Raw genomic sequence first — 27,756 nt, 5'->3', positions numbered from 1 at the left:
GCGCGCCGCGGTGCTTCAGTCAGACCGAGTAGGGTGACGACAGTATGCCTCAGAAGTCAGGTAGTCAGAAACAAAAAGAAAAAAAGATAAGGCAGGAGAGAGAGGCTAAGGGCTGGCAGTGAGGACAAAATCTCTTCTCTGTGCCAACAACTGATCACAAAGTATTCTGGTGATCTTACACTGGATTTTGAAAATGAAGTAAGACACCTCAACAGTGTATACGCTTCTAATTTCCTCCCTAACTTGTCCCCTCTTGAACTCCTGAATGTTATTTGTAAGCTGCAGCTCAAAGCATCTTTGGAGAAGTGTGTATTGCTTTGCGTATATTTTGCACACTGCCAGTTAGTGTTGCAGGTGGTGAGAGAGGTTTCAGCAAGCTAAAAATTAAAAAAAAAAAAAAAAAACTACTTTAGGTCCAAAATGTCACAGGAAAGGCTTTGCAGTCTTGCCATGCTGTCCATCGAAAGTCAGTTGGCTAGAAAGCTAGATTTCAAAGACCTGATCAATGATTTTGCTACTGAGAAGGCTCAGCATTGGGCTCTTGGTTAGAAAGGTTGAGCAAGGGCCAGTTGTAAATATGTGTGCAAGAGGAAGCTCAGCTGAGCAAGGTTGTAGCTGGCCTGTTATGTTTTTTTCTTTATGAATAGACCGACTTTGTTTAACATCTCCAGCTGATTTTATTATTGTGCTTGTTGTATGATTCTATAGATGGTGACGAGAAATCATAAAAGGCAGTTGGCTTTTTGTATTTTATCTTATCTGTTTCTTCACAGATTATAATTGCAATTTATTTAATGGAAGAGGTTATTTTATGTTCAAGTTTTGTATTATTCAGGTATGTAATTTAATTTGGGGAAATTTTATGCTGAAGAATGAGAATCAATCTTGCAGTAAATAAATGAAACATTGTATTCAGTGTTCAATGCTTCCCCTACCAAGTAACTGTCACATTGTCCTTTTCACAAATATGGGAAATAATAGTCAAAAATATCATTAAAATGCACAGTTTTATGTAAACAGCACAAAATATTTTCGCCGGCCTTATGTCCGGCGCTACAGGGGCCCAGTGAAATTTCTTTTCATGGGGTCCAAACTCCCTGGTGGCTCCTCTGGTCACACGCACCAGGTCGCACCGGAGGTGAAGGAAACCGCTGCCCCTCCGTGTGTCAGCTCACGACGCCGCTTCACTCGTCTCAGACTTCCACCCAGCTAGCCACTCCTCTGGCACGCTGGGAACCCTTACGTAGGCACACAACAACAAGCGGCAGTATGCGTTCTCATACGACAACAGTGTTAGCTTAGCTCGTGTCCGCCAAGTGCTATTACTCTCTCTCGGTACTTACACGACAGGCAGAGAATTCTCCCTGCTGCTGCGTGTGAATCACGTGGTAACACTTGCGAGCTCGCGGTCTCCAGTGCGTGTGCCTTTCTTTCAGCCCCTTTAGCCTGGTGGCAATGTGGCTTGGCATCTCTTTGCTGCTCCCGGCGTCTTGCTCTCTCTGCTGCTCTCGGCGTCCCTCTGCTGCTCTTCCCTTGATCTCGGCATTGTTGGCGCCTCTCCGCTGCTCTTCCCTTGGTGTCGGCTTGGTCTTCTCAGCGTCCCTCTGCTGCTCCCGTTCAGCTGCTTTATTCTCCCTGGCTTCAATCACACACAGCTGAGAGTAATTGCCTGGGACTCAGTGATTGGGGAAAATCATCATGCGGTTTGGGGTAGTCCTGGCAACAACAGGTAGGTGGCAACTACTAATTTAACATGCAAATAAACTCAAAAAACACACAGCAACCCAATAAATCAATACATGCACAAAAAACCCAATAAACCATAAATACATGCAAAACAAACAAAGGTATAAAGAAAAACACAAATTAAATGCCACATCCCCTTGTGCCGGATCACATGCTGAACTACAAAACTGTGATTGATAAACTTAGAAGCGACATTGAACTCTGGCGGACACTTCCCCTCTCAATGGTAGGCCGAATTAATGCAATTAAAATGGTGACTTTGCCCAGATTTCTATATATGTTCCAGAACATACCCATTTTCCTATCTAAAGTGTTTTTTAAAACACTGGACTCAGTTATTTTGCCTTTTATCTGGGGATAAAAAAACACATCGTATAAAGAAGAAACATCTTTCCAAGTCAAAAGAATCTGGGCGACTGGGGCTCCCTGTATTTCAACATTATTACTGGGCAGCAAATGCACGAGTGTTCACATATTGGCAAAAAGCTTACCCCACTGATTCAAATGACATTACACCATCATGGCTGGCCATAGAACAAGACATCATTGGTACATCCCTCCCAGCGCTACTCAATACAACAAAGAGAAGCCCCAGAGCCTTTAAAGGGATTGGATTTGTCGTAGAAAACTCGCTAAGAGTGTGGTATCAAATTAAGAAAGCATTTAATTTAACAAACACTTCTATTTTTGCCCCTATTTGTTATAACCATGCATTTCTCCCTTCTCAGTCAGATTCTGTTTTTTCTGTTTGGAGAGAAAGAGGCTTGGTCACACTAAAAGACTTGTACATTGATAATGCTTTTTCCTCGTTCAATCAACTCAAAGAGAAATTTGAATTGCATACATCTCACTTCTTCAGATATTTGCAAATCAGAAACTTTGCCCGAATTAGTATTTCAACCTTTGAAAGATATGAACCCCCGGATGAAGTCTACTCTTTATTAACAAAGGAACCTGAGTCCAAAAGGCTGGTGTCGATGTTTGTAAGTCTGTTTGAAGCCAAAACGGCTCCAGATACACAGCACCTGAGAGAGTGCTGGGAAAGTGAAATAGGCACCGCTATTTCTGAAGATGCATGGCGTGAATGTCTTCGCAGCATACACACGTTCAATTAATTCAAGACATCAGCTAATTCAGTATAAGGTGATACATAGACTCCATTACTCGCGTGTTAAACTGCATTCTCCTCATCACCACTATGTGTAAAATGCAAGTACTCAGAGGGAACACTTGCTCACATGTTCTGGTATTGCATAAAACTCCATACATTTTGGTGTGAGGTTTTCCATTTTTATTCAGAAGTTCATCGACATGACCTCCCTCCAGACCCAGAGACAGGCATTCTGGGCTGGTCCAAACAACTTGAGGCTTTTAATCGCTGGAAGGTTCTGTCAATTCAGTATGGAATGGTCATAGTTAAGAAGATTATTCTCAAAGTGTGGAACAAGGAGATGTCTCCTAGTTTTGAGGCTTGGCTCATAGAGTTTTTGAGTACATTGCATTTAGAGAAGATTTGATTTGAGATTGCTGGGAAACCAGATAGATTCCAACAAATATGGCAACTGTTTCTTGATCACATTACACAATGTGGAGGACCCTCATGACACCTCAGTTATTTTGATTGTCTTTGTCTGTTTATTTCCATATTATTTTCAGATGTGATTACAGTTATAGATGTCCACAAAAATGTGTCTGAGTACTGACGTTTTTTTTGTTATTATTGTTGTTTTTCTCTTCTATCTTTTTGTTTGTCTGTTTTTTTTCTTTTCCGAACCTGCTTTGTGGGAGAGGGGTGGGAAGAAAGGGGTATCTGTTCGGGTTTGTTCTGTATATTTGAAAATAATTAAATAAAGTATTTTTTTTAAAAGAACCGTATACTTAGTAAAAATGTGTTGTTTTATTAATTAGACAGAATTATAAATAACAAAAAATACTTTTTTGTTTTTTCAGTGTAAGTATTTTGGAGATTGATTGTGACTATTCTTTATTTACTTTCAATTTCTAAGCCTATACTTTATTTTTTGGCTCTTTTATTCTTCTTTTCCATATTTTTATTATTATTTTTAATAAAGTTTTATTAGGTCAACCGATAGTAGTCCTTTTGACTCCCTGTACGCATGCGCGTCACAATAGCAGACCGTCAGTTCGAAACGAAGCGAGGGAAAACAACTCCAGTAGCCGTAAGTTTTCCTCTTTTATTTTCAGGGAGAAGTGAAATGTTTCTTTCTAATGATTAAGAAACATTGACGTTGGTCTTTAAAATATCTCTAATGCAACATCCTGTTCATTAGTAGGTAGAGCAGTGGTAGTTTGTCACCTCTCACAACTTTGTTGTCTTTGAGAAGGAGCGGACGGGGCCAGACCCGGTATAAAAATCGTAATGTTTTGGTTTGCATTACGTACTGTCAAATCTGCACACTGTGTAGAGTAAACTTGTGGACGTTTCAATAAACTGTAGGTCCCACTTAATATTTCGGTTGGTATTCCAATTAACAGTGTAATTGTTTTCTAAATTAAATTGTCTTTAATTATTGGTTTGTAGGTGGTCACAGTGCTCTTCGTTCCCTAAATTACGCTATCCTCTACTGCTTGCAGTCAAAGAGGAATGTTAGAAAATGATTAAAGTACGTGCTGCAATATGTATTTGATGTCTGCCGAAATTACCAACAGAGTACGTAAATTTATTATCATATGTATCGTATCTTCTGTGTTTTGTGTATGTTTACTGAGAATCAATCGACTTTAAACTGAAGGATTTAAAACTGAGTTCGGCCGATCATACCCTGCGCATGTGTCTCGTTCGTTACCAGTTTACCATGTTTGCACATTGTTTAGATAAGCTAGTAGAGTAAGTGAGGAGCGTGGAATTGTAAATGGCCAAGTGCTAAAACGAGGTTCGTGGTTAAACTAGAGGCTAGCGAGGCTAACCTCCGTGGTTGTGTTAGCTGTAGCTTGCTAACTAGCTAAGAGTGAGCTTCGTGTGTGCTAGCCAAACTTTAAGTTAGCCATCTGACCTCAGGCACAATATCTGTATCGGTTCCTGTAGAGAAGGAAACTGGAATCGAGACGTGTGTTGTATATCATCTCACAAGGCTAGACAACCAAACGTGGAGAGTGACAAATGGACCACAGAATCCTCACTCACTGGCTGCTTTAGGGCATCCTGAACGTTTGAACCACTCCCGTCGAAGCTTTTTAAAGGCTGGTTTTGGGTTAATAGCACTTTCTCTCCACGGTGCCTCTAAATAGTGAATGTGCATGTCTTACCACTGATTCGTTATCTTGGAAAAGATAAACGCTGATTGGTTACACTCATACCCTATTTTTCTTTCTTCTTGATGTCCTTGTTTTGTAGCATTTTTTTCCTCTCCATCTTGCCATCTTCAACATAAAATTCACCACATGGGCCAAAACAACATAACTCCATTGTTATATTCTCTACATGCATATTGAACTGGAGCCCTGTCAGTAAGAGTCTTGCTTCACTATGAGTTAAGATTGTCTGCAAAACTCTGGATCCTACACAGTGGTGGAAACAGACAGCCTGGACAGGCAGATTATGGGGCCATTCCTGTAAAGGTTTGGGCCACCTTGTGCCTGAACCTGACCTGCCTTCCTGTGAAAACCACTACTCACTGGTAGATTTTGGTATCACTAGTCTGACGAACTAATTGGTTACAGTGATGATCGATGTGACAGTTGATTTATCATATCAGCTTCTAGTACAGGCTTCCATGTACTGAATGAACACCAGATGCTTTAGAGTGAATTTGTCACATGGTGCAATGATTACAATTTGTAGATTTATAGTAGGTTGTACAGTGTTGATGTCATTTTTGGGTTTCAGTGTTAGCTGTAATTTGATGCATCAGTTAGATCCTTGGCCCTGTGTCATGCAATGCAGGACTTAGATATATTAACTTAAGTAAATTCTTCAAATGTAAAAGTAAACAGTCAGTCAGTTAACTCCAAACATCTGGAGTATAGAAAGCCATCACTGTTGGCTGCAGAGGTCTCTTATTTCACAGTGGCTAATTCTATGCTAATGACTAGCAGCGAAATTAGGAGGTAGCCACAGATTAACTGGAAACAGTGTCCGAAGAAGCAATAATGCATGATGCTTAAAAATATGGACCTTAGTGGTAAATAAAGTGAGAGAACAGAGAAACATTAAGAGGATGGTGAAGAACATTAATTCAATTCAATTCAATTTTATTTATATAGCGTCAATTACAGTCAAATTGTCTCAAGACGCTTTACAGAACCCATATGCCTGACCCCCAGAGCAAGCCCAAAGGCGACAGTGGCAAGGAAAACACCCTTTTAACAGGGAAAAAAACCTCGAGCAGAACCCAGCTCTATATAGGGGGGACCCATCTGCCTGCTGGCCGGGCGGGTTGAGAGGGACAGAGGAGAGCAAGGGGGAGGGATGGAAGGAGAGGGAGGGGTGGGAAAACAAAGAAAGTACAACACACATTTGGATACATGTATGACAAGATATGTGACACAAACAAAGTATAAGCTAACATTGAAAACGGACTCATAGTTTACTCTTATGATGTACGGCTCTGACATTAAATATACTACATATATAGCTAGCAGTAAAATTCAAACAGTATGTAGATTAGCATAACAGGTATAGTGAGGGTGATGCAGAGTTGACTGGTGGAAAAGGGGAGCTGGAAGCGGAGGGCTGGAGGAAGGTCAGCAGCAGCATCCCACAGTGGACATGGTGAAGACTAGACCAGTTGGTGGAACATCAACCACAGATCTGAAGCATCCAGCTCTGGGACCAGGGACACTCGGAGAAATAGCACAGGGGCAAATAGAGTGAATGTAATGCAATAACGGTATACATATTAAATGTAAAGGTAGATAGAGAAGGGCTCAGTGCATCAAGAGAAGTCCCCCAGCAGCCTATAGGCCTATAGCAGCATGACTAGGGGCAGAAAGGAAGGGACGTCCAAGAGGGAGTCAGCTGTGGAAATGAAGACACAGGCCGAACCCCTCTGGGTCACCCAGTCCACCCCAACTATAAGATTTGTCAAAAAGGAACATTTTAAGCCTGGTCTTAAAAATAGAGAGGGTATCTGCCTCCCGAACCCAAACTGGGAGCAGGTTCCACAGGAGAGGCGCCTGATAACTGAAGGCTCTGCCTCCCATTCTACTTTTCGAAATTCTAGGAACAACAAGTAAGCCTGCAGTTTGAGAGCGAAGAGTTCTACTAGGATAATATGGTACTACCAAATCTTTAAGATATGATGGAGATTGGTTATTAAGAGCTTTATATGTCAGAAGAAGGATTTTAAATTCTATTCTGGATTTAACAGGAAGCCAGTGAAGAGAAGTAAGTATAGGGGAAATATGATCTCTTTTGCTAACTCCTGTCAGTACTCTCACAGCAGCGTTTTGGATCAACTGTAGATGTTTGAGAGAGCTATCTGGACAACCCGATAATAAGGAATTGCAATAGTCAAGCCTGGAAGTAACAAAAGCATGAACTAGTTTTTCTGCATCACTCTTGAGACAGGATGTTCCTGATTTTTACAATATTACACAGGTGAAAAAAGGAAGTCCTACAGACTTGCTTTATGTGTGAGTTACGCACGTGGACAAAATTGTTGGTACCCCTCAGTTAAAGCTGCTGTCCGGAGTTTCCGTTTGTTTTCAATTTATCTATCATTGTTTAACAAAGCTTAAATGTGTTAGTCTAGTTCGATACTATAATATAAAGTTAGTATAACGCGATATGAAAATTTATTCCTGAGCTCCGCCTTCCTCTCATAGACCCCCATGCTATTCCAAAAAGCGCCGGTCGCTGCCGACCAATCAAGTTCGAGCTTCAGCTTTGTCATGCTGTCAATCAACGGTTACGCGCACAGCAAGCAAGCCCATGCAGAGGTGGGCGAGCTACGCACTACGCAACCGCGCGCACATTTGTTTTGCTTGTGGAGGAGAGAGCATCAGGGATCAGCAACTTCCAGAAAAGTTACCAATCCCACAGCTTGTCAGGCCAAGAGACTGCAGGACGTTTTTTGGCTCGGGGTGCTTGCCTCGCTCCCCGACCACGGCCTCCATAGCCCTTTATTATTTACTAAATGTAGAAGAGGGGAAAACAGCAAAACAGGCGAGATGCTGCAGCACTCCGGGCACTTCTCTCATGTACTGCGCGCGTGCACAAATAAAGGGGCGAAATCAGAGGGAGGGACCAACAGTGTTTTGGGAGACGCTGCGATTCAAACTCCGGACAGCAGCTTTAAAGAAGGAAAAACCCACAATTCTCACTGAAATCATTTGAAACTCACAAAAGTAACAATAAATAAAAATTTATTGAAAATTAAATAATCAAAATCAGCCATCACTTTTGAATTGTTGATTAACATAATTATTTAAAAAAACAAACTAATGAAATAGGGCTGGACAAAAATGATGGTACCCATAACTTAATATTTTGTTGCACAACCTTTTGAGGCAATCACTGCAATTAAACGATTTCTGTATTTGTCAATGAGCGTTCTGCAGCTGTCAACAGGTATTTTGGCCCACTCCTCATGAGCAAACAGCTCCAGTTGTCTCAGGTTTGATGGGTGTCTTCTCCAAATGGCATGTTTCAGCTCCTTCCACATATGTTCAATGGGATTCAGATCTGGGCTCATAGAAGGCCACTTTAGAATAGTCCAACGCTTTTCTCTCAGCCATTCTTGGGTGTTTTTGGCTGTGTGTTTTGGATCGTTGTCCTGTTGGAAGACCCATGACCTGCGACTGAGACCAAGCTTTCTGACACTAGGCAGCACATTTCTCTCCAGAATGCCTTGATAGTCTTCAGATTTCATCGTACCTTGCACACTTTCAAGACACCCTGTGCCCGATGCAGCAAAGCAGCCCCAAAACATTACTGAGCCTCCTCCATGTTTCACCGTAGGGACAGTGTTCTTTTCTTCGTATGCTTGGTTTTTGAGTCTATGAACATAGAGTTGATGTGCCTTACCAAAAAGCTCCAGTTTGGTCTCATCTGTCCAAAGGACATTCTCCCAGAAGCTTTGTGGCTTGTCAACATGCATTTTTGCAAATTCCAGTCTCGCTTTTTTATGAGTTTTTTTCAGCAGTGGTGTCCTCCTTGGTCGTCTCCCATGAAGTCCACTTTGGCTCAAACAACGACGAATGGTGCGATCTGACACTGATGTACCTTGGCCTTGGAGTTCACCTTTAATTTCTTTGGAGGTTGCTCTGGGCTCTTTGGATACAATTCGAACGATCCGTCTCTTCAATTTGTCATCAATTTTCCTCTTGCGGCCACGTCCAGGGAGGTTGGCTACTGTCCCGTGGGTCTTGAACTTCTGAATAATATGAGCCACTGTTGTCACAGGAACTTCAAGCTGTTTAGAGATGGTCTTATAGCCTTTACCTTTAAGCTGTTTGTCTATCATTTTTTTTCGGATGTCCTGGGACAATTCTCTCCTTCGCTTTCTGTTGTCCATGTTCAGTGTGGTACACACCTTTTCACCAAACAGCAGGGTGACTACTTGTCTCCCTTTAAATAGGCAGACTGACTGATTATGAGTTTGGAAACACCTGTGATGTCAATTAAATGACACACCTGAGTTAATCATGTCACTCTGGTCAAATAGTTTTCAATCTTTTATAGAGGTACCATCATTTTTGTCCAGGCCTGTTTCATTAGTTTGTTTTTTTAAATAATTATGTTAATCAACAATTCAAAAGTAATGGCTGTTTTTGATGATTTAATTTTCAATAAATTTTTAGGGTCCGAGCACCGAGGGTGCGAAGGACAGGCGGTGCAAGGGCACCGACTGTCCAAGGCACCAGCGGTGCCAAGGACCCTATTGAAACCCTAGGGTTTATTATTATTAGGGTCCGAGCACCGAGGGTGCGAAGGACAGGCGGTGCTAGGGCACCGACTGTCCAAGGCACCAGCGGTGCCAAGGACCCTATTGAAACCCTAGAGTTTATTATTATTAGGGTCTGAGCACCGAGGGTGCGAAGGACAGGCGGTGCCAGGGCACCGACTGTCCAAGGCACCAGCGGTGCCAAGGACCCTATTGAAACCCTAGGGTTTATTATTAGGGTCCGAGCACCGACGGTGCGAAGGACAGGCGGTGCCAGGGCACCGACTGTCCAAGGCACCAGCGGTGCCAAGGACCGTATTGAAACCCTAGGGTTTATTAGGGTCCGAGCACCGCTGCGGTGCCAGGGCACCGACTGTCCAAGGCACCAGCGGTGCCAAGGACCCTATTGAAACCCTAGGGTTTATTATTATTATTATTATTTTTTTTTTTTTTTTTCTCCCGTAAAGTAAATTGGCTTTTTGGCGGCCTTATCATACTCCAAAACGCGTGAAATTTGGCATGCACATCAGGACTTGCGAAAAATTTGATATTTTATGGGAGTTGCGCATGTGTGTGGCAAAATGGCTCTATAGCGCCACCTGCAAAATTGAAAAGTGGTCATTAGGCTAACTTCCACAATGTTTCATTTACAGCTACAATATTTGGTGGGCATATGCACCACATCAGGACACACCAAAAAGTCAATGACAGCCACGCCCTAAACCCAACAGGAAGTCGGCCATCTTGAATTTGCTGTAAATTTGTCAAAATTAATTTCTCCCGGTAAATGAGTTGCCTTTTTGGGGGCCTTATCATGAACCAAAACGCGTGAAATTTGGCGTGCACATCCGGACTGGTGAAAAATTTGATATTTTATGGGAGTTGCGCATGTGTGTGGCAAAATGGCTCTATAGCGCCACCTGCAAAATTGAAAAGTGGTCATTAGGCTAACTTCCACAATGTTTCATTTACAGCTACAATATTTGGTGGGCATATGCACCACATCAGGACACACCAAAAAGTCAATGACAGCCACGCCCTAAACCCAACAGGAAGTCGGCCATCTTCAATTTGCTGTAAATTTGTCAAAATTAATTTCTCCCGGCAAATGAATTGCCTTTTTGGGGGCCTTATCATGAACCAAAACGCGTGAAATTTGGCGTGCACATCAGGACTGGCGACAAATTTGATATTTTATGGGAGTTGCGCATATGTGTGGAAAAATGGCTCTATAGCGCCACCTGCAAAATTGAAAAAGTGGTCATTAGGCCAACTTCCACAATGTTTTATTTACAGCTACAATATTTGGTGGGCATATGCACCACATCAGGACACACCAAAAAGTCAATCACAGCCACACCCTAAACCCAACAGGAAGTCGGCCATCTTGAATTTGCTGTACATTTGTCAAAATTTATAGCTCCTAGTGGATAAGTCTGAGAGAACTGAAATTTGGCCAGTACATGCACCAGACCTTTCTGATGAAAAGTTATCAAAAACTCAACCAGAAGCCAAAAGGTGTGGCCATGGCGGAGCCTCAAACAACTGATCCTTCGCCATGAAACAGGAAGTGGTGTCTAATTCTTCTCAACATGCTCCAATCTGCCTGAAACTTTACATGTATGATGACAGTCCTGTCCTGATGTCATCCACATAGGGATATTCATTGACAGTCATAGCGCCACCTTGTGGTTTCAGGAAATAGACATCTTTTACACTTTCATGCCCTATTGTTACCCGGTTGATCATATTCACTTCAAATGCAGTGACAACAGCCTAAACACATTGATGATGCATCCCAGTGAAAATGGTGACTTGTCATCAAAGGGCGTGTCTGTGGCGGCCAAACCAATTTCGATGTTTCGCCATGAAAATTTAACGATTCATATCTCAGCTGAACAAGATCCTATCTGCCCCAAACTTCACATGATGGACACCAGGTCCAGTCTGAACACATCCACACTCATAAATTCTGAAAAAGTCATGGCGCCACCTGTTGGTAATAGTAAGTTTAAGGCCTTATATTTTCAGGTACAATGGCCCCAAACTTGGTGATATCATGCTGGAAATTGGTCAGTCGAGTCTTCACCTCTTGACAATCCCACATTGTCAAGGGTGTGACATTTCATGCAACGCTGTTGCCGTAGCAACCAAATATCGCCATGCAAAACAAAGTGCTATTTGACAGGTTAGAAATACTCCAATGCTCACTAAAATTACCACACACATCACCATCGACCCAAGGAACGACACCGTATGCATCTCGGCACTGCACATGCTATAGCGCCCCCTACAGTATTTTTAACAAACAGCCCCCCCAGCACATTTCACCTACATCCATGAAATTTGGGAGGCTTATGGAGCACATCAGGACGCACAAAAAAGCCTCTTGGAGCCATGTCCTAAACCCAACAGGAAGTCGGCCATCTTGGATTAATTGTGAGATTTTTGATGATTTTTCTCTTTTTTGAGAGTTAATACCTCCTAGGGGATAATTCCAGGAGACCTGAAATTTTGTCAGTCCACACAGCAGGACTTGGTTTGGAAAAGTTATCAAAAGTTTAACCAGAAGCCAAATGGCGTGGCCATGGCGACCATCAGCGTTTTGATGCTTCGCCATGAAACATCAACTGCTGTATAACTCTCCTCTGCATGCTCCAATCTGCCTCATACTTTCCATGTGTGATCACAATCCAATCCTGATCACATCTACAGGCCAACAGACACTCTCAGTCGCAGCGCCACCTGTTGGAGGGACAGTAAATGCTGTATAACTGGCCTCTACATGATCAAATCAGCCTGAAACTTTTCATGAGTGATCAGAGTCCAACCCTCATCACATCCACTGTGTGAAATACACTCTGAGTTACAGCGCCACCTGGTGGATAGACAGGAAATGCTCTATAACTGCTCTGAACATGCTACAGTCTGGCTGAAATTTTACATGTATGATTGGACTCTGGTCCAGATGCGATTCAGAGGCCGACATACACTCTCAGTCACAGCGCCACCTGGTGGACGTGCGTGGATTCACCGACCAGCGTGGATGCGAGGACCCGTCCATCGCTGCTTGCAGCTTTAATTATTTATTGTTACTTTTGTGAGTTTCAAGTGATTTCAGTGAGAATTGTGGGTTTTTCCTTCTTTAACTGAGGGGTACCAACAATTTTGTCCACGTGTGTAAAGGACATGTCCTGGTCAAAAATAACTCCAAGATTCCTCACAGTAGTACTGGAGGCCAATGTGATGCCATCCAGAATAACTATTTGCTTTGAAAGCGAGTTTCTAAGATGTTTGGGGCCAAATACAATGACTTCAGTTTTGTCTGAATTTAGCAGTAGGAAGTAGGGCTGGGCAATATGGACCAAAAGTCATATCCCGATATATTTAGGCTGAATATCGATATACGATATATATCCCGATATTTTTTCTGCAAAATGAAAGTAAATGTTCAGTCAAAGTCAAAGCCATATATGACATGTCACAAGTAGTTTTATTCAAACCGGCTATTTCAGTGAACAGTGGCAAAATGAAATTAATAAATAATAAACAGGTTTCTTCACCTGGTTCATGAAAAAATGCTCAGTTGTTCAAATAATAAAATGTAAACATAAATACTGTAATAACAACAGGAGTAGGGCTGGACCTGGATATCCTGAATATCCGAATATTCGTTCGCTACGGCACTATCCAGATATTAATTTTGGTATCCGAATATTCCCCCCCCCCCTCCCAGAAAGAATATGCAGCGTTACTGTCTTCCCTCTGCCTTCGGCCCACATTGGCTCATCTCGTCGTGTGATCACATAAACATATACACATATGTCTATAACGTATACACATATGTCGATCACCCCTTCCTCCCCCCAGATGAAAATATTCGGAACTCATCTCTTCCCTGCGCCTTCGGCCCTTTTCGGCTCATCCCGCCGTGTTCTTCGGCTCATTTCGGCTCCTCCATTCGTGTTTGTAAACACCACCCAAATGGCCGGGTGGCTGCCGACTCTGAAGTCACGCTTCACTTCATTGCATAAACACAAGACAAGATGCTGAAGACCAGTGTTTGGGAATTCTTCAGTTTACTAATGACTAAACGAGGGCAAAATGTGGACCCGGGAGACCAGACGAACAGATCTGACTATTCGGGCTGTCTCCGCCGCCGCACGAACCACACGAACCACACGAACCACACGAACCACACGAACGGATCCGAAAATTTGGGCCGTCTCTGCCACCGCCAAGCAGACCCAGCTGAATCTGGACTTCAGCAAGATGTCTCCTTTTCCTCCAGCTGTATGAAAAACAGCTAACAATTCTCTTGCACAGAGAAATGGCCCAGGTGATGCGTTTGTCACTTATGCCATGTCCTGTCAGAATCATAAAAAGCAGTTAATCAAATGGGCTTATGTGAGAAGTTTGACTCTGGTTTCACTTTAACACACTAAGCGTTTTCCAAAATCAAACTTTAGAAATACTCTACATCATAATATATAATTATTTTCTTGTTTCATAGTTTATTTTTTTAATCAACACTAGTCCTAGTCTTGTTGTTGTTCTTAATATTTACGGTATTTTTTTAATGCTGCTTTACATTTTTACTCCACTAAAAACTCCACAATGTTTAGGCTTATGTATTAACATTAGTTTCTAGTTATTTTGCAGTTTGCTCTTTCAATCCAGACAAAAAAACTATAGTCTATCATAATAGCTAAATATATGTTACTTGATGATATCAACAGGCTAACTAGCATTTTAAAGTCATAAATACCTCACCTTTACCTGCTCTAACATTAAAGTGGTAAACACATCAGTGCATCACTAATTCTTATCCAATAATCTAATAAATATGTTTATGAAAACTACCATTCTGTATTGTAAGTGATTTTACTTTTAGCACTTTAAGTTTTGTGCCTTATTAATTTATTTAACCTCTATTTAGCAATCAAATTTTCAGCAGAGTCCTGGCCAAAACAGCAGCATAAAAACAAAGTTGCAGACAGACATACAAAGGAAAATAAGGAAAAACTAACATTTTAATATGTTTTTGTTTAAGGTAAAATATCTGAATAGCCTACTCCTTACAACACTGCACTCACCAATAGCCAAGTGTAGTCTGTGACTGAAGCACTACATCCTCAGCCACTCATTCAGCTCAATCGCTTTAATGATGTTGTTCCCGTTGTCGGTTGTTATAGCAACCAGATGCTTTTCTCGGAGTTTCCAGCTTGCAATTGCGTCCTGCAGGGCCTCAGCTATATGCTCACCGGTGTGATCCTGGGGAAAATAACTTGTTTGGAGATACGCTGTTTTCAGCTCCCAGTCTTGAATGAAGTGAACTGTCACGCTCATGTACGGCTCACACGTCCTGCTTGACCACGTCACTGGTCAACGCAAAATGGGTCACGTTAGCGAGCTGGTCAGCAAGGCTCTGCCTGACTTCAGTGTACATTTGTGGGAGTGCTTCTCGTGCAAAGTAGTTGCGACAGGGAAGCTCATATCATGGTCACACCCAGATCACCTACAAGGTCACCTTCCGAATTGTTACTCTGACAAGGAATGCGGCAGAGTTATGTGACAAATTGCTGTTAGCCTGTCTGTCTTTCTGTGCACAGCATTGCTCAAAAATTGAATAATGGATTTGAATGAAATTTTAAAGGAATGTCAGAAATGACACAAGTACCACCTCGTTAGATTTTGGCAGTGATGCAGCTTATAATCTGGATCCATGGATTTGTTGAAGATTTCTGTATCATTGTGAGACAGTGGCACAGCGTCACTGTAACCATGACAAGTGAACACTGTGTCAGCTGCCTGCTGATGATCACATGGTTGCAATCCTACTACAAATCAGTCACTTCGGACTTACCGGGACTTATCCGTTGGAAATCATACAAGGACTGACCAGTCTTCACAGTGCTTTTCTTGTTATTTATGTGTTTGTCACAAAGTACTTTGCAATGGCAGTGAAGCACCTTATATATGGTATTACTTAGTGATTAACTTAAGAATATGTAGATGTGCCACTCAGTTCCATAGTACTACAACCCTGTAGTTAATGTGTGAGAAGATAATTTCAACCATCATCTAGTAACTACATTGATTATGATGTCAGGAATAAATAAAAAGATACAGCAAATACTGAACACATTTGCCAACCCATTTCTAAAGAAACCCTGTAGAAAAAAATAACTGGGTGAAGACCTACCTAATGTTACTAATCATACTTTGTCTCACTTCACTGCTCATTTAGCTTTTGGAGTCTCCTCTCCATTGCTTCTCCTGTGTGAAGCTGCAGACCAATATTTATAAGCTTTTTCGTCCTGTCCCCACCTGCCTGCCAGAGCTAGAAGTCCCTCATGCTTTTGAAGTGCTGACTATTTGCTGTGGGATAGATCACACAATGTTTAACCCTGGCGACTTCCTGTTGGACAGCTATATGAGTGGGCGAGGACCTTTGACTTTCATGTGACTTAGGACTGGGCGATAAAATGATAACGATATATATCGAAAAATAACTTTCCCTTGATATAGATATAAAACATGAGCGATAGACTTTTCGATAGACGGCATTTGTCTGTGTTTTGATAGACAATAAACGAATAGCCAATGACAATGGGAGTTGCTCCGAGTCCACGTGGCGCTGAATCAATCACGTGCTGGAATAGCGCCAAGTAGCACACAACACAGAATAGCAGGCTAGCAGCTAGTAGCAACCAGTAGCAACACATGCAGCCGACAGCACTGGCCGTGAGAAAACGCCGAAAGAAAGAAAATGAGTGTTCCCCCCGATGAAACTGCGGAAGAAACAGCCCAAGGCTCAACGGAGAACAGCGACATTGTTGACAAGAAAGGCACAAAAACGTCGGTGGTATGGACGTATTTTGGTTTTTTGAGGTCGGACAAAAAGCAGAGTAGTGTGCATTGCAAATTATGTAGAGTGCATGTTCCCACAAAGACAGGGAATACGACAAATCTTTTTTACCACCTGAAGCAGTGTCACGCTGCAGAGCACGCACAATGCATAAGTTTACAAGCCCCGAGCGGAGCAAGGGCTATGCCGCTGCCCACAACGCCTGTGCAGCCACAACAGCAGACCATCCAGTCCGCTTTCTCCAGCGCAATGCCTTACGATAAAAAAATCGAAGAGACACAGAGACCTCACAAATGCAGTTGCTTATTGTATTGCAAAGGACATGTTACCAATGAGCACAGTTGAAAATAAGGGATTCAAGTCGATGGTTAAAGTAATGGACCCTCTTTACCAACTCCCTGGGCGTAAACATTTCTCCCAGACCGCACTTCCACAGCTGTATGTGGAGTGTAGAGAGGCAGTTGAGAAGGAACTGCAAAGTGTTTCATACTTTGCTACCACGTCGGATATGTGGTCAAGTCGCACATCAGAACCATACCTGAGCCTGACTGCCCACTTCATTGACCAAGATTGGATTTTGAAAAGCAAATGTTTTCAAACTGCATACTTCCCCGAAGACCATACAGGTGAAATCATTGTTGCAGGACTGTCAGAAGCACTTGCATCCTGGGGCTTGAGTGAAGAAAAACAAGTCTGCATCACAACTGACAGTGGGACCAATATAGTCAAGGCCACATCCTTCAACAACTGGACTCGACTGCAATGCTTTGGACATCGACTTCACTCAGCTGTTGGTAAGCCCCCCTCTGCTGTATTCCTGCCTCTGCTGAAATAATTTGTATCCCTGGTGTGGACAGAATTTACCCCCGCCCCCTTCTAACCCCTTAATGAAGTTTAAAGTACAGCTATGCAGGTTTACTGTATATTAAAAAAGTGTTTTTAAGGTTTAAGTACAATATTGCATTATGCAAACTTAATCTGGGCTCGGGGATTCAATTTTGGCATGTTAAATTAGCATTTAACTTATTGTACTGTTGCATGTTTTCACATTATGTGTCTGCCAAGAGGGAAAATATTTGCCTGCTTCCTGAAGTAATATTTTTTAGTAATTGAATATTTTTTGGAAATTTCAATTCAGTAAACAAGAAGTACAAAAAACAAGGATCTATAAAATATCAATCGGAAAAGGAGAGAAAAAATAGCAACAATAAAAACTGTAAACTAACCTTTTAACAACAGTTTAATTTATGCTGTTGCTGTTTATCTTATTTCCACAGAGAAAGCAGGAAAAGACATGAGGGAGCGAGCTGTGGGTGTGAAAGTGGTGGCTTCCTTCACTTTCTCTTGGAAGAAGAAGAGAGCCTTGGCTGCTGCTCAGGAAGAGTTTCACCTACCCCAACACAAGCTGGTGACAGAGTCACCCACCAGGTGGGGCTCACGTCAGAAAATGGTTGAGAGGGTGTTGGAGCAACACAAAGCAATCTCTGAAGTACTGGGTGCAGATAAGAAGACCAGGCACTTGGTTCCCTCCTGGCAAGACCTAGAAGTGCTGGAGAGTATGCATGTGGCCCTTAATCCACTACTGGATTTCACTGATTCACTCTCTGGTGAATGTTATGTGAGTGTGTCATACCTCAAGCCGATGCTGCACCTCTTCAAAACACAGATTCTGAAAAAATCTGATGATGAGTCACAGCTCACAAAGGACATGAAGATGGTAGTCATGGCATACCTGGATGAAAAGTATGCTGACCAGAAAACAGATGACCTGCTTGATATGGCAACCTTGGTGGATCCCCGTATTAAAGCTGCTGTCCGGAGTTTCCGTTTGTTTTCAATCTATCTATCATTTTTTTAACAAAGCTTAAATGTGTTAGTCTAGTTCGATACTATAATATAAAGTTAGAATAACGCGATATGAAAATTTATTCCTGAGCTCCGCCTTCCTCTCATAGACCCCCATGTTATTCCAAAAAGCGCCGGTTGCTGCCGACCAATCAAGTTCGAGCTTCAGCTTTGTCATGCTGTCAATCAACGGTTACGCGCACAGCAAGCAAGCCCATGCAGAGGTGGGCGAGCTACGCACTACGCAACCGCGCGCACATTTGTTTTGCTTGTGGAGGAGAGAGCATCAGGGCTCAGCAACTTCCAGAAAAGTTACCAATCCCACGGCTTGTCAGGCCAAGAGACTGCAAGACGTTTTTTGGCTCGGGGTGCTCGCGTCGCTCCCCTACCACGGCCCTCCATAGCCCGGCTGACGGCTTCGTTTAGATGCCGTGGTCGGGGTGCTCGCCTCGCTCCCCGACCACGGCCCTCCATAGCCCGCCTGACGGCTTCGTTTAGATGCCCGACCTCTGGAGGAAGATGTTGGGGCGTCTGGGACATACTCTTCGTCAGAGCAGTCATGCAATTCTGAACTCTAGAGAGAAATAAATAAACAATGTAACACATATACACGCGTAAATGCACTAAGTTTGATAAACAACGTCATCGAGAGGGATACACGAGTGTAATCACATATTGAAACTTTACTAGTTCGTCCTAGCAGATTCATGTTATTTTGGTATTAGGACAAGTTAGACTCAATACAGCATTCTAACGTAATTCCTTTATTATTTACTAAATGTACTAAATGTAGAAGAGGGGAAAACAGCAAAACAGGCGAGATGCTGCAGCACTCCGGGCACTTCTCTCATGTACTGCGCGCGTGCACAAATAAAGGGGCGAAATCAGAGGGAGGGAGGGTGGGACCAACAGTGTTCTGGGAGACGCTGCGATTCAAACTCCGGACAGCAGCTTTAAGGTACAATACATCAAGCCAGAAAAGATTGATGCCATCAAAATGAGAGCAGTGTCTGAGATGTTGGAGGGAAACCAGGACCTGTCTACTTCAGCTAGAACAGAGGGACCAGGAGAAGAAGAGGAAGGAGCTGCTGCAGTGCTACCCACCCAGAAGAAACAGAGGAAATCATTGGGTAGTTTCTTTAAAAAACCATGTCCCACTAGCACAGGACTTACTGACAGAGAGACAGTGGAAAGGGAACTTGAAAAGTACTTGCTGGTACCAGAATCAGACAGTGAAATGGACCCACTGCAATGGTGGAAAATCCACGAAAAAAACTTCACAAGAGTGAGCTTCCTGGCAAAGCGCTACTTGTGCATCCCAGCGACCAGCACCCCTTCTGAGAGGGTATTTAGCACAGGGGGTAATATTGTGACCTGCCACAGGGCAGCTTTAAAACCAGAAAGAGTAGATAGACTTGTCTTCCTTGCCCGCAACCTCTAGACTTATGTCTGTCTGACTGAAAGATTGACAGTACTGCACTAATTAGGGTTTCTTGTGCCTTTTTTTCTGAGCATAGGCTTGTAACAGTTGAGTCAATGCCTATTTTATGTTTTCTTTGAAAGCTGCTTGAAATTGCACTGAGCATATAAACAATTGTTTTTTATTATATTTTTTTGTTCTAAAAAACTCCATTTAAAATAATATATGAAGGTGAGGTCTTGAGAATTTATTTACATTTTAATACCCATTTTATTTATTGTTATCTGACATTGACAAAAGAATGTCCGTTTTGTTTCTGTTCTCCTATAAGACTTGAAAGCTTTAAGATTTTAGTTTTCAAATTAAGATTTTTATGATTTATTTGGAGTTGTTTGTGTACCTGTTTGAAACAGTTTTCTAATGTTACATTACATGTCATGTTCAACTTTGATGGAAAATAAATATTTAAATAAAAGTTAACCTTCTGATATCTTTAAATCTCATTTTAGAGTAACGGGGAACATTTAAGAGTGACAAAAATAGTGATTTGTTTTATATCGTGATATATATCGATATCGACTGATATGAAAAAAAAATATCGTGATAAACTTTTTCCCATATCGCCCAGCCCTACCGTAGGTCATTAAAACGACTGGAAAACTCACTGGCAAGTTCACCCAAATACTGAACACAGATAGCAGGTTCAAATGAGATGCTGCGCAACTGACTGACCTGTGAACGTAGATTTGGGACGTGTGTGAAGTCATTGTCACCAAGCTGGTCTTGATAAAGAGAGAGCTTCTCCATGAATACAGATACATCATTCATCAAGGCAGGCAGAAATTTGTTGTTTCCCTGGAGCTTCAAATTTAGGGAGTTCAAGTGCTTGGTGATGTCCGCCAGAAAAGCTGCTTCCAGAGCAAACCTCTCATCACTGACATAATACAGATCGGCATGCTTTCTCTGCACAATGAAGGCTCGAATCACCGGCAGTAAATCCACAAACTTCTCCAGTACAATGCCTCTGCTCAGCCATCGCACTTCAGCGTGCAGCGTCAGGTCTTGATATTGTGTCTCGTATTCTTCGACCAAGGTGCGGAATTGTCTGTGCTTAAGAGCATGGCCTCTAATGTAGTTAACAGCTTTCACCACTTGAGCCATCGTTGTTTTCAGTTCACCACCTTTGAGTTTGCAGCAGAGCTGTTCTTGGTGAAGAATACATTGGTAAGCAAAAAAAGTCGGGAAATGTGTCTTCTCATAAATGCAAAAAGCCCTCTTTCTTTTCTGACCATTGACGGTGCACCATCTGTGGTAATTGACACCAGTTTTCCCAAATCAATCTCTCTCCCTGGTCCCCGGAAAAAGTCCATGAGTGCCAAACAAATGTCCTCTCCTCTTGTTTGACCAGTCAGTGGCAAAAGAGCGAGCATTTCCTTCACGAATGCGTCGCCATTAAAAAAAAAAACGAGTTCATATCATAAGTTGCGCCATATCCGACACATCGGTGGACTCGTCAATGGCCAGGCTGAAGTGCTGTGTTTTCTTAAGATCATCCCATCAATTTTATGAACAAATCATCCGAAATGTTTTCCACACGTCTGCTGAGGGTTGAATCTGAAAGCTGCAGTTTGGATATCTGCTGGGTGATCTGAGCTTTGTTTTTAAACTCGGCAAAAAGGGACTCACTGCAGTCCAGAAAACACTTTTTTATCAGCTCTCCCTCAGTGAATGGCCGCCGACTCTGTGCTACGTTCCACGCTACTCTGAACGATGCCTCCGTGATTCTGTCACTTTCTTTACAGCTGGATCTCAGAACAGTTTGTTGATCACGAAGATTTCCGAGGAGACTGCATATCCTGTCTTTTCTTATATTGCTACCTGATGGATAGTGAGTTTTAAAGTCTTTGTGACAGCTGACGTGGTGACGCTGGAGATTCGCTCATTTTGGAATGGACTCTTTCTGGCAAAGAAGGCACACTGGCTTGTTATTTACCTCCGCAAATGCAAATTCTTCCTCCCATGACTGTTGAAATGTCCTGTGTTCATCACATAACTTTCGTTTAACTTTACTGGCGGCAGCCATGAACTCCACTTCAATTAGTCTTCTTTTGAGTCTTTTGTTTTTGGCGGTGAGCAAACGGCCTATCGGTGCATTACCGTCACCTACTGGTACAGTCCCACAATTGCAACATTTACCTGCATGTTGTCAGTAGGTCAAACATATTGCCCTCGGATATCAGCATATCAGAAAGTTTTTGTCCTCATTAAAAGTAGAATTTTTTTTTACTGCTTACAGTAAGCTGTGGGCTGCATCATTACAGTGTGCATGTGCCATGGGTTGAGTAGCGCAGCCCTAAAGTTTTGGCACCATGTGTTTCAAAGACGATATCCATGCTCAAAGGAGTGGACTCATTATTGGTTGTGATATTCATCATTTTTATAATTGTTGTTATTGTTTTACTGATTTCCAATTAAATACATTAATTAGATAATGTGGTTCTTTGGCACTCATGCAACTATCTCTCTGTTTCTGCAGTGGGACTGCATGATAATGGAAAAACTGACATTGCAATGTTTTGTTTCAATTCAAATAAATATTAGTTGACGACCTAATTAATGAATAGACTTATACATGAGTTAAACAACAAAAATGTTTCTTTCATTTCTACTTATCTGCATTTTTCAACTGTGTACTACATTCGCAGATTCCTGCAAACTCAGTGTGCAATTATAGCGATTATATTCCACTTTTTAAGACTTTGTAAACTGAAGCAATTTCAAAGCCTTGAAAAGTGGTCTATTATGAGCAGGCTACACTGTTTGCTGGTACCAGGACTGTCGTAGCTAATGTTAGCTCTGGTGCTCACAGGATACTGTTGGCTTAAAGTGCTGCGGTGATAAGTAAACTCTTTATTTCACAATTTGCACTAGGACTGCAGCTAACGATTATTTTAATAATCGATTAATTGGTCAATTGTTTTTTCAATTAATTGGGTAAAAAAAAAATCTTTAATTTCCACCTCTTTATTCAGAAATAGAAGATTTGGACTGACATAGCAAATAAGATCATTGTAGTAAAGCCTCCGTCTTCAGCCATCGACAGAGGCCTCATGTCAGTGACTGTCATGTTGAGGATGCTCTCAGTCAGACACCTGCTTGCTGTGGTGTACATGATGTCTTTTTCATCATGAAGACTTTCAGTGTAATTCATCCTGCCTCACTCCAACACTGACCAGTGTCTTCACTCAGTCTTGTCAGAAAATTAAAACTTGAGGGTTAATCTTCAAATTATTACCACCATTGTGTGCAAGTTAAGTTTATTTATAATGCATATCTAAACCATGCTTAAGCTGATGAAATAAAAGCATCTCTCACACACATGCCCTATCACTGTCATTAATCAGCTAACAAGCAAACGCTAGCATCAGGCGAGCTACCAGAGAGACTAACATTACGTTTCTTCACTTTAAAACAGGACAAACTAGGATAATGTAGTGACTTAAGGTGCATGTCCACTAGATGTTGCTGTTGCTGGTCCAGTTGCGGTGCGTTTCCAGCTGCAATCTGGTGTGTTTAGCTGGAGCTCATTTGCATAAAGTAGACTCACCTTCTACTGTCCTCAAACATCTAAACTAGCCATCAGTGAACTAAAACCAAGACAGATTCAGCTGCTGCACAGCTTATTTCTCACCTCAAATGCTTTTAGAAATACTTCTCCCTGCAGTGTTTTCGAAATAAAACAGAAAGTTTGCGGCCGAGTCGCTGTGTTTATCTGACTCATCTACCGGACTGTCAAGCTGAAAGCGCAGTCACATGACCACGTAGTGGTCCGCTCGTGACCATTCTTCATCTGTGCGATTGTCAGATGCGTGTGTTGCCATGTGGGAAAATTGCATGTAGTGGACACGTGACATGTTTTTTGTTTTGTGAAGCGTGAAATGCTCCCACACTTTTGAGGACTTTGGTCAAACTGTTTTCTCAGTGTTGGTCATGTTTCATTTGTTGAATTTTCTTTTCCTTTGAAAACACCGCATCCGCTCTGCCTCCAACTCGCTCTGTTCAAGTCACTCTGGAGGTGAAGTAGACAGCTCCACTACATGGAGAATAATGCATGAATCGCGCGACACAACGAATAGATAATGTAATTTCTTGCCAACGCTTTTAATCATTGATTATTATCGATTTTATTGATTTGTTGTTGCAGCCCTAATTTGCACACAACCACGCTTTTATTCAAGCTGCTATCGGGAAGATTTTCTAAAAGAAAACTTTCCACCCAAAAAGCTCAATGTGGACTTGTCTTCCATCACTATTCACCAAACTTTCTTGTGTGTTGTTGTGTATCTTCTTTTTGGCTGGCAAACAGACTTTAGGTACATTACCGCCACCTACTGGGCTGGAGGGTGCATCAGTATTACTGGTGTGCCAGAAATTATGGAACTGAGAAAGGTACGATTAATGCATTATTCTTTCTGTAGGTCCGGAGCCCTAATTGTGATGTATGAAATAAAATACAGAAGTTTTCACTAGATAACCTTAAAAAATCTATTCACAAATAATTCATTCTAGAATGATTAAGGGGATTTTGTGTGAACATTAGCTTCTAGGGGTATTTAAAAATTCACTATAATTGTTTTGTGTCACATGTTGTCGTCGTCAATGTGGTAGAGTTTGTGTCATTCTAACCTTTTTGATTTTCTCATTTCTGAATTTTCATTTTTACTGCAGATGTTTATTCATTCCAAATATCAGTTATTGCTCATCATGTTTACAATGAATCAATAACAGTATTCTTCTGAAAAGCCATATTGGTTGACCCCTATGCCACACAATTCTTGACTCAAATATATGCAAATGAAATCTTAAAAGTGTACCCATGTTTTTTGTCAGGGAGGCCAAGACCGAAAGGTAGTTAGTTTGGATTGCTGTAACAGAAAAGTTGCATCCAGACATTGATAGTTTGTTGTTAGTTTAAAAATAAAATTGATAGCTCAATGGCATTTTAAGGCATTACAAGATGTGACTTACACTTACCAAGCTGATCAGGGTGCATTGTTTGGATGAATCATACTTCAGTGGGTCAGCTTGGCCTCTGAGGGGAACTGGTCGGTCATATTTCAGTCTATGTGACCACTGAGCATCCTCCCACCACAGTAGTCATATCTGGTCCGCAGTCCTAACTGCCACACTAAAGCCATGGTTCAGCAGTGATTAGTATTTGGAGACCCATCCGGTGTTCCTATGCAGCCTCTCCAGTCATCATGAGTGATGTTGTTGGAGTGAACATGAGTTACCCTCTGAGTTAATGAGCATCCTGGAGCAGCTGAGGAGTGGGTTTTGGACACGCTTGGAGAAGGAAGGTCGCCGTCTGCTCGGGGTGGCCTGGCTGACATTTGGCAGGGAGCTTCTGTTCCACTACGGGGATCAGCTGACTGTTTACAGCAGACTGGTGGGCTCAGTGTTGTTGTTTTGTGGGGAGGAGATCTACTCTCAGCTTGGTCTTAGGTTGATTGACAAACCAGCTACAGCTGGCTGCCCCATATAATGAGAAGATCATACAAGTCTAAGTGTTAGATTTTGTCATGCAGGTTGTTTTTTTAACCATGCCAAGAGGATGCAGTGACGCTATTTAATGGAGATGCAAAGCTGATGGAGCTTCTGGTTCCACAGATACTATACCTTGCTATCAATCAAAATTGAAAAGATTTTTGTGAATAATAACCTCCACACAGAAAAATAAGAGCCTATCGCAGGATTTATTCTCACTAAAAGTTTGTACTACATTATGAACCTGGAGAAAACCCATGCATGCTCATTGAGAACATGTAAACTACATGCAGGCAACGATACTAACCAGGGAGCCACTGAGCAGCTCAGTTAAACTTGCTAAGACAAAATAACAAAATAAAACAACAAACAACTAAATTCAGAGGTAGCAACATCCATGTGTCTGACAACAGTAATTAACAGATTAGTGCAAGTGTAAATAATTGGCAAAACGAATGAGTGCCTTACAACACATACAATCTCAGAGCCACTCATAACCATTTCTCAATGGCTATGGAAAACACGACAAGTAGCTGTTAAGTTGCAGTCACAGAAGCTCAATCACAGCCATCTTGACTGTGAGTTTGGCTGCAGATTTATACCTCAGGTTTGGTGTTTGGTGCAGTTCAATTGGTGGAGGGAGCTGGGTAGTGGACCAATCAGGCAAGACAGTAGGTGCACTGGAGTGTAGGGCTGGTAGCCTAGCCGCGCTAGACCCAGCTGTGACGACGTCTAGTTACCCTCGGTAAGCCTCAAGGCTGGATGCTCCTAAAACTGGTCAACGAATCACCATGAAGTGTAGAGTCAGAAGGCGGGGGTAACTAAGTGACGACAGAGGCGCGACGATTCTGTCTGTAATATACTTGAGCTTCACCCATTGACTGTATAAATAAGGCTTCTCCGAACTCCCGCATCCTCTGATTTCCGGCGCTCTAGGAACTACGTCAGCCTATTCGTTGCGCTGATTGGTTGTATACCTACCCAATTGCTGCAGAGTGATTTGAAAGACAACCTTTTAGCCCGCCTCCCTCCCTGCCAAGGGTAACTAGACCCTTGCGTCATAAGAGCTGGGTCTAGCGTGGCTAGGCTATAGGGCTGGAGCTCCAGGCCAGTTATCCAGGATGACAGACAGGTGGGGTCTGGAGCATATGCTTGAGTCAGCTGTAGTCAAAAGTCTACACAAACCATTTCCCCACATAGAGGCTGCAAGAGTCAATCACAATAGCTACTGAGGCCTGTTACAAGGACAATGTAAGGATAATGTAAGGATGTAAACAATAGAATAGGATGTGTTCATCTGACTGATCACGCCTTATTCTACTCAGATACGATCCTCTTTGAGAACTCCTACATGCACCTGCTTTAGCTTTCCTGTTTACCTGATTCTTGCCACACAAACTGAACTATTGGTATAGAATGCAGCCTAAATTCGGGCATCTTTTACAAATAGCATTTCCCATTGAAAAGATGCAGATAATCTGGGAGTGCAGCAATCACTTCCTGTTGCATTAGTTCATTGCACATTTTCTTCTAAGAGATAAGGATCTCCTATTTGAGATTTTTCTTCATATTTAGGATTTTCAAGATCATATTTCTGTTTTCCAATTACTGTTCTCACATTGTCTTTTGCTGTATTATAACTGTGTTCTGTATCGGCAGTACATACAGTATCTATAGGCTGTACCTGGCAATGTCACATTGGTCAATGTATATCTGAATGTCCTTGAGTTTACTTACAAGCATTTTTTTCTGAATATGACTTACATGTGAATACAAGCATGAAGATTTTGGCTTTGCTTTACTTGCATTTTATGTATTTTTTTTCTTGTTGTCTAAAGTTGCGGTTTGCTAAGCACTCACAGCTGGGGGTTTGATTTACACTAAGAACTGCTCAAACAAAGGTTTACTTAGATTATGAATTCAACTGAATCTGACATTTGGCATCACCTTTTGATACATAACAGTTTTGTTTTTTGTTTTAAAATCCTCTGTGTATAGCCACTGAAGAGAGTTTTTACATGTTTTTATCGGTGTCCAGTATAAATCAGCAACACCAGGATGACAGAATCATTTTGTAGTTTGAACTGATCTGCCAGATGAGCTGCAGCTGTGGAGTTCAGACTGATGGAGCTGCAGGTGGAGGTGAGCCTGTAAACCAAAAAGAAACTCCAAACTCATGAATGAATGAATGACTCATCCTGGTCTAATTCAGCCCTCTGGCTCCTCCCTTCTGGTTTAAATCAGTGAGGTTTATTTGATTTTGTTTTTTTCCCTGGCTGGGTTGTATGCCCGACTGAGCAACTGACAGTACGGTTGACTGAACAGCTCTGCTGCCTTGCAGGCTGTTCCTGCTCTACCATCCTTGGTCAGTGAGGTACCACCAAGCGACTCTCCAGTCAAATGTGCCCAAAATCAAACTAACAAGCTCTGACAGGAAGCAATGTGCTACCTGCTGGGAACATGGCCGACACTTTCCTGGG

General features: G+C 42.1%; 1 protein-coding gene across 7 annotated transcripts in view; it reads left to right on the top strand.

The window, feature by feature from the left end:
* The first annotated feature begins 1,101 nt into the window (after positions 1-1,101).
* Positions 1,102-27,756, top strand: part of pot1 (protection of telomeres 1 homolog) — a 132,653-nt gene continuing 105,998 nt past the window's right edge. Inside the window, exon 1 of one of the 7 annotated variants that reach the window (XM_051951558.1) lies at positions 1,102-1,729. In XM_051951558.1, the coding sequence (XP_051807518.1) occupies positions 1,699-1,729 (31 nt within the window). In that variant the 5' untranslated portion in view covers positions 1,102-1,698. Of the gene's footprint in view, positions 1,730-3,836; positions 3,927-4,334; positions 4,418-23,059; positions 24,179-24,265; positions 27,419-27,756 lie in introns of those variants that run through there. The other 6 variants (XM_051951559.1, XM_051951560.1, XM_051951561.1 and 3 more) reach the window with 6 other exon arrangements.

This window comes from Acanthochromis polyacanthus, chromosome 8 (genome assembly GCF_021347895.1).
Source record: "Acanthochromis polyacanthus isolate Apoly-LR-REF ecotype Palm Island chromosome 8, KAUST_Apoly_ChrSc, whole genome shotgun sequence".
NCBI lineage: Eukaryota > Metazoa > Chordata > Actinopteri > Pomacentridae > Acanthochromis > Acanthochromis polyacanthus.
This window is presented reverse-complemented; position numbering and strand designations above follow the sequence as displayed.